Genomic DNA, 8,334 nt, shown 5'->3' with positions numbered 1-8,334 from the left:
AGGCCATAAAAATGCAAACCAAGCACTAGGGTTTATTTCTAGAGGAATAGAATTGAAAAGTAGGGAAGTTATGCTAAACTTGTATCGAACCTTGGTTAGACCACACTTAGAGAATGGCGTACAGTTCTGGTTGTCATATTATAAAAAGGATATAGAGGCATTGGAGAGGGTGCAGAGAAGATTTACAAGGATGATACCAGAAATGCGAGGGTATACATATCAGGAAAGGATGAACAGGCTGGGTGTCTTTTCTCTTGAAAAAGGCTGAGGGGTGATCTAATATGAAAGGTTTTGATAGAGTGGATACAGAGAGAATGTTTCCACCTGTGGGGAACAGCATAACTGGAGGCCATCAATATAAGATAGTCACCAAGAAATCCAATAGGGAATTCAGAAGAAACTTTTTTACCCAAAGAGTGGTGAGAATGTGGAACTCGCTACCACAGGGAGTGGTTGAAGCAAATAGTATAGATGCATTTAAGGGGAGGCTAGACAAGCATATGAGGGAGAAGGGAATAGAGGGTTATGCTGATAGATTTAGATGAGGAAAGGCAGGAGCAGGCTCGAGTGAAGCATAAATGCCGGCATGGACTGGTTGGGTCGAATGGCCTGTTTCTGTGCCGTATAGCCTATGCAATCCTATGTAAGCTGTTTTGAATGCAATAATTATCCAAATGAGCCCATCGCTGGAGATTACAGAACACTGAAAAATCAGTGAATAGTGAAGGTAACAACAGCACTGACCCGGATAAAGGTTACAGTATAAAGAAAAATGCTAATTGGAGACAAATCAACATTTTCCAACTTGATTAATTATCATCTTTATTTCTTAGGGACTGAAACAGCTCCTGAAGCATCATTTTAATAAAGGCTAACAAAGATATGAGTAACACTGTTCTGAAAGTCTGTGTTTAATACAAAACAAAATTATACTTGAAACATACAAAAGAAAGAGATCTTTTCGGCAGTTTTTTTGGCTTTGTGTATCTTTTATATAGAATTTCTTTAATAATATTAGTGCTACACTCTCAAACAGCTGATCCTGCTGCCATCCACTATCATACCGCAACAGACATAATTACCCGGAATTTGAGGCCCTGATGACGGCAAACTGGCAGTGTTCGTCATCATTTCACCTTTGAAACTTACAACTTCAGGATTTAGCGCATGCGCAACCTAATGCGGAGATCCTGAAGTTGTGGTCTGTCATTCACTGCTCCTCCACAGGCTGCTCTGTAAAACCACCCCCCCACCCCTGCCCTACCCAAGAGCTGGCAATCAGTATAATCTGTCAAATCATGGAAACAGGTGAAAACTTTGGCTCTTCTGCGGTAATTACGCTGTTAAATACCCCATTAAAAGTTAGTCTCTTTTGGATTAGGTGTAACTGAGGTTTTTTCAGTGTATTGACTGCTAAACAAAGGTTACGGCCCTGAAAAACTAATTTTAATTTTGTGGGGTGTCAATTTTATCCATTTTTAAAAATGAACATTTTTAGAAACTTTCAGGTTTGCCTTTTCCCCATTTGTCCCTTGTACAACACAGTAAAACTGGGTCATAATTCCAGAATAGTGGACCTGGTTAAATGAGTCAATCTTACTGTTCTTTAAAAGCATGTACAGTATACACATTTTAAAAACATCAATTCTGACAGTTGGTGTTTTCACAAATACTCAAGTAGGTAAATATTTTTTATATTCAATATATCTGATGTTAGAGTCTCCAAATTGTAATATTAGAAGATGCCAACATCACCATTTGTTTTGTATAGAATGCAGCAGTCCTATACAACCTCAGTATTGTAGGATTGTAGATAGAAAGACTGGTCTGCTGAATAAAAGCACAAAACTGGATGCAATATAAATGTTCTATTTTCAAAGTCAATATTTCAACACAAACAAAATACAACATGTATATAAAGTCAGCTGATTCAGGTAGCTAAATAGATCCTAATCAACAAAAATATGCTACTAATAATAAGACTGCCTGAAAACTACAATGGCATAGGAAATCAACCTGCTAATCTGACCTCTGCTATTAATAATGTATGTTCACATTTTCAGCAGGCTTGAGAGAAAAAAAGCATTGTTGCCCCATTTGGATTATTAATTCAGAAACAATCGTAAAAATCAAATGAAGTCTGATCGATAAAAATGAATGTTCACATTCCTTCAGCTTCTTCTTGTCTGACAGTAATTAACAGATATTAATAGTACCATCAAGCCAGCTGCACTAGACAACTTTTGCTACAAATGCTAGTGTTGAAGTTTCATCTTGAGGTCAGTTACTGCATTTATTTCCGGTATTAAGTTGTCTTTTACTTTACATGTTGAGCTACTCGCTGACCTACACTGGCACCAGGTCTGGCAATGCCTCGATTTTAAAATTCTCATCCTTGTTTTCAAATCCCTCCGTGGCCTCATCCCTCCCAATCTCAGTAACCACCTCCAGCCCCACAACCCTTCAAGATCTCTGCGCTCCTCCAATTCTGGCCTCTTATGCATCCCTGATTTTAATCGTTCCAACATTGGCGGTCATGCCTTCAGCTGCCTAGTCCCTAAGCTCTAGAATTACCTCCATAAATCTCTCCGCCTCTCTCTCCTCCTTTAAAAAGCTTCTTAAAACCTACCTCTTTGACCAAGCTTTTAGTCATCTGTCCTGGTATCTCCTTATGTGGTTAGGTATCAAATTTTGTTTGATAATGCTCATGTGAAGCGTCTTGATACGTTTACTACGTTAAAAGGCGCTATATAAATGCAAGTTGCTGTTGCATAATGGTGACCCTGAGAGAGAGCATAGTGTAGGTACAGTTTAAAAAGACAATACACCATTTACTGAGGGTGGTACTGTTAGTATTTATGCATTTTATAATTTGATAGTGGAAATGGAACATGGGATCTAAATTTGAGATGCGTCACTGGCCCAAGAGGCAGTATATAAAAATGCTTCCGCATTATTTACAATTTTCATACAAAAAAGCAGACCTGCAGATTTCTAACATGACAAAATACTGTACAAAGATTGATCAAAAAAGAAAGACATGCATTTTATAGAGCCTTTCATGACCACCGGACGTCCCAATGCACTTTACAGCCAATTAAGTACTTTTTGAAGTGTGGTCACTGTTGTAATGTAGGAAACGCGGCAGCCAATTTGCGCACAGCAAGCTCCCACAAACAGCAATGTGATAATAACCAGATAATCTATTTTAGTGATGTTGATTGAGGTATAAATTTTTTGGGCGAGGACATTGGGGATAACTCCCCTGCTCTTCTTTGAAATAGTCCCATAGGATCTTTTACATCCACCTGAGAGGGTAGACGGGCCTTGGTTTAATGTCTCTTCCGAGAGATGTCACCTCCGACAGTGCAGCATTCCCTCAGTACTGTACTGGAATGACAACCTAGATTTTTGTGCTCAAGTCTCTGGAGTGGAACTTAAACCCACAACCTTCTGAATCAGAGGTGAGGGTGTTGTTACCAATTGGGCCATGGCTAACACTAAAATCAAATCCGATCAAACAATTCAGATACTTAAAATCTGAAGAGGAAATCATTGACTCTTATTCTTCTTTTGCTGATTTCACAACTGTCCAGCAAAACAAAACTTCATTAAAAATTGATTCAACTTAAATAACAAAATTAACATTTAGATAATGCATGAAAAACACTTTTCCGTTCACTTTTATTTGATGCACACCCATGTATTTAATTTTAAAAGTCTCCATGAGGTGGGGAGGTGGAAGCTGAGTCCAAGCACTGAACTGGCATGTTTCAGCATTTATCCTTAACTACAGCAAAGATGGCAGTCCCTCATTAGCTATCATGCAGTAAATTAATTTGATTCAAACAATTTTTGAGCCTAAACAATAAGGCTACTATAGGCCTTTGCAATCACTTGAGCAAATTCCTACTGAAGAATTAAAATACAATGTTTTATCCCATTTTGCTGGATATGACAAGTTAACAGCAAATCAAAGCTATTTTTCAATAGGACACCCATCAGTAATCCACACAAAAGGCCAGAGATACATACCAAGTGGCTCATTTTGGACACATTCCATAAAAAAACAATAAATAAACTTAGTAATGTACACTAAATTCACTTTTTTTCTAAAAGAAACTTATCTATGTGCTCAAATACAACTCATCCTCTAGTAGGCAGAAAAAAAAGCAAAGGGATATGAAAAAAGTGGGAAGAGCCACAAAATGGGAATACACGAAAAAGCTTGCGAGGGATATCAAGCATAATACTAAAGTATTTTACAAACATATTAAGTAAAAGAGGGTGGCTAAGTGTAATGTGGGCCCCTTAATGACAGACGCAGGTAATATTGTAATTAGAAATGAGGAAATGGCAGACTTACTAAACAGCTACTTTGTATCGGCCTTCACAGTAGAGGATGAGGATAAAATACCAGACGTACAAGGAAAACTAAAAATAAATCAAGGAGGAGCTAACTAGATTCAGTATGTTAAAAATTGGTGCTGGAGAAATTAATCTTATTAAACATAGACAAATCTCCAGGACCCAATGGTTTCCACCCTAGGGTATTGAAAGTAGTAGGTGAGAAAATTGTAGGTGCTCTAGATATGATCTTCCAAAATTCTCGATTCAGGAATTGTCACCTTGGATTGAAAAATTGCCAATATCACTCCACATTTAAGAAGGATAAGAGAGATAAACTTGGAAATTACAGGCCTATTAGTTTAATATTTGTTGAGGGGAAGTTACTAGAATCTGTTATTAGGGACAGAGTGACTGAGCATTTGGACAAGTATGAGCTGATCAGAGAACCAGCATGGATTTGTAAAGGGTAAGTCATGTCTAACAAACCTAGCTGAATTTTTTGAGGAGGTAACTCACGTGGTAGATAAGGGAGTGTCTATGGATGTTATTTATATGGACTTCCCAAGGTATTCAACAAGATTCCACATAAGAGACTTAACAAAAATGAGAGCACATGGAATTGAAGCCAACCTATTGGCTTGGATAGTGAATTGGTTAGGAGGTAGGAAGAGAGTAGGAATAATGGGTATATACTCAAATTGGCAGAATGTTAATAGTGGTTTCCCCAGGGATCTCTACTGGGGCCACAGCTTTTCACTATATATTTATAAATGACTTGGATGTAGGAATAGAGAGCTGTATATCTAACTTTGCTGAGGACACCAAGTTAAGTGCCACAGTATATTGTGTAGATGAGAACAGAAACTTACAAAGGGACATTGAAAAATTAAGTGAGTGGGTAAAACGGTGTTAGATGGGGGTTCAATGTGGGTAAGTGCGAGGTCATCCTCTTTGGATCCATGTAAGATAGATCAGAGTATTTCTAAATGGTGAGAAGCTAGGAACTGGGGATAAGCAGAGAGATTTAGGGGTCCAAATACAGAAATCACTAAAAGCTAGTGGGCAGGTGCAAAAAAATAATTAAAAAGGCAAATGGAATGTTGGCCGTTAAACCAAGAGGGCTGGAATACAGTTGTTCAGAGCTCTGATTAGACCCCATCTTGAGCAGTGCATTCAGTTCTGGACCCCACACCTCAGGAAGGATCTAGTGGCCTTGGAGGGGGTGCAGTGCAGATTCACCAGAATGATACTGGGCTAAAAAGGTTAAATTGTGAGGCCATGTTGCACAGATTAGGCTTGTAGTCCTTTGAATATAGAAGATGAAAGGGTTATCTAATTGAGGTGTTTAAGATGATTGAAGGATTTGATACGATAGACAGAGAGAAGCTATTTCCTCTGGTGGGAGAGTCCAGAACAAAGAGGCAAAAAAATTAGAGCTCGGCCATTTAGGGGTGATATCAGAAAGTACTTCTCCACACAAAGGGTAGTGGAAATCTGGAACACTCCCCCCCAAAAAGCTATTGAGGCTGGATCAATTGAAAATTTCAACACTGAGGTTGATAGATTATTGTTAGGCAAGGGTATTAAGGCTGACAAACCCAAGGTGGGTAGATAGAGTTAAGATACAGATCAGCATAATCTAATTGAATGGTGGAACAGGCTCGAGGGGCTGAATGACCTACTCCTGCTACTAGGTTTTGCAGTGTTGCACAAACTCTGCTCATTTCCACCAGAGAGAAAACCTGATGAACTTCAGTATAATGCAACTGTCAGAAATACAAGGATAGAAAATATGGCAATAAATTGGGACAAAAACTTTTGTAGCAAGTGTGGAGTATACTTCCATTTGTGCTGTTCCTGTGTGAACACATTGCTCTCATGCTAAATCCCGATGTACATTTTTTAATGCAGACGTTTATCTATTTTAAATGGGCTAATATCTGCATTTAAAAAAGGGCAGACAGGAAATTCAGTATGAGCACATCAAGTCTTTGTACGAGAAGAGTGCCAGTTGGAAACTATACCCCTATCAACAATTCAGTTCAGCTGCTCTGCAGACAGCATTAATCACAATAGGACAGTCAGAAATATAGTTACATTCAGGATGATAAGCAGTCCATATTGTTGACCTATAGGAGGGGAAACAGGAAAATTAGAAAAGGTCTTTAAATTAACAAACATGGAAAACAGTAAGACAGTGACTGCTACACCAGAATGGAAGCGGTCAGCAGAGGCCTGAAATAATAGGAGTCAAATTCTTTGTTGGGTGACCAGTATTTAACAGTTAGCACTGACTTTAAAAATGGCAAAACTAGCAGTAGCATTTTCCGTTCATTTAGAAAACTCACTCCACAAACCTTATCAAAATTTTGCAAATTGTTATTAATTCATTAGACCAACACCAACTTGACGCCATGCTCTGCAAACTTGGACCTTTGCGCTGATCTGGCTGGACCACAAAAAGCATTATCGGGTCCTCTCGTCTGCCAAAATTGGTCACTATTCCAGAATCTTTCTGGAATGCAAAGATAAACCCCGGCTTCTATTCTCCACTGTTAACCCCCTCTCCCGTCTCCTCCACCCTCGCCTCTAACAAGTCGGAGGAGCTCATGGACTTCTTTGTCTCTAAGATTGAGACCATCCATTCAGCTGCCTCTGCCACTTCCCTTCCTTCCCCTAGCCCACCGGGTCAAACTTCCTCTATGGTTCCCCCCTGCCCTAGCCCTGAACTTACATCTTTCTCCAGTTTCTCCCCAATCTCCCCATATGACCTTTTCGCGCTCATCTTGTCCATGAGACTCACTTCCTGCTCCCTTGACCCTATTCCCACCAAACTGCTGACCACCCAGCTTCCTTTTCTGGCTCCCGAGTTAGCTGACATTGTTAATGGTTCTCTCTCCTCAGGTACTGTCCCCCTCTCCCTCAAATCTGCTGTCATCACCCCTCTCCTCAAAAAAACAACCTTTAACCCCTCTGTCCTCGCAAACTACTGCCCCATCTCCAACCTTGCTTTCCACTTCAAAGTCCTTGAACGTGTTGTCGCCTCCCAAATTTGTGCCGATCTTTCCCGCAATTCCATGTTTGAATCCCTCCAATCAGGTTTCCACTGTTGCCACAGTACCAAATCGGCTGTTATCAAAGTCACAAATGACATCCTTTGTGACTATAACAAAGGTAAACTATACCTCCTCGTCCATCTTGACTTCAGCCTTTGACACTGTTGACCACTCCATCCTTCTCCAACGCCACTCCACCGTCGTCCAGCTGGGTGGGACTGCACTCGCCTGGTTTCATTCTTATCTATCTAATCATAGCCAGAGAATCACCTGCAGTGGCTTCTCTTCCTGCTCCCGCATGGTTACCTCTGGTGTTCCCCAAGGATCTATCCTTGGCTCCTCCTATTTCTCATCTACATGCTGCCCCTTGGTGATATCATCCCAAAACATAGTGCCAGTTTCCACATTTACGCTGACGACACCCAGCTCTACCTCACTACCACTTCTCTCGACCCCTCCACGGTCTCTAAATTGTCGGACTGCTTGTCCGACATCCAGTACTGGATGAGCAGAAATTTTCTCCAATTAAGTATTGGGAAGACCGAAGTCATTGTTTTCGGTCCCTGCCAAAAACTCTGTTCTCTAGCCACTGACTCCATCCCTCTCCCTAACATCTGTCTGAGGCTGAACCACATTGTTCGCAACCTTGGCGTCATACTTGTCCCTGAAATGAGCTTCCGACCACATATCCACGGCATAACTGAGACCGCCTATTTCCACTTCCGTAACATCGTCCGTCTCCACCCTTGCCTCAGCTCATCTGCTGCTGAAACCCTCACCCATGCTTTTGATACCTCTAGACTTGACTATTCCAACGCACTCCTGGCTGGCCTCCCACATTCTACCCTACGTAAACTTGAGGTCATCCAAAACTCGGCTGCTCGTGTCCTAACTCGCACCAAGTCCCGTTCACCCATCACCACTGACC

General features: G+C 40.6%; 1 protein-coding gene across 1 annotated transcript in view; it reads right to left on the bottom strand.

Annotated features, from left to right (window-relative positions):
- Window positions 1-792: 792 nt before the first annotated feature.
- The window catches only part of LOC147105176 (membrane cofactor protein-like), a 109,511-nt gene continuing 101,969 nt past the window's right edge, over window positions 793-8,334 (bottom strand). The window contains exon 9 of the mRNA XM_086011298.1: window positions 793-6,479. Coding sequence (XP_085867424.1) covers window positions 6,418-6,479 — 62 coding nt within the window. The 3' untranslated portion in view covers window positions 793-6,417. The remainder of the gene's footprint in view (window positions 6,480-8,334) is intronic.

The sequence above is a fragment of the Somniosus microcephalus genome, chromosome 18 (assembly GCF_052327205.1).
Source record: "Somniosus microcephalus isolate GS21.2 chromosome 18, FLI_Smic_1.0, whole genome shotgun sequence".
NCBI lineage: Eukaryota > Metazoa > Chordata > Chondrichthyes > Squaliformes > Somniosidae > Somniosus > Somniosus microcephalus.
This window is presented reverse-complemented; position numbering and strand designations above follow the sequence as displayed.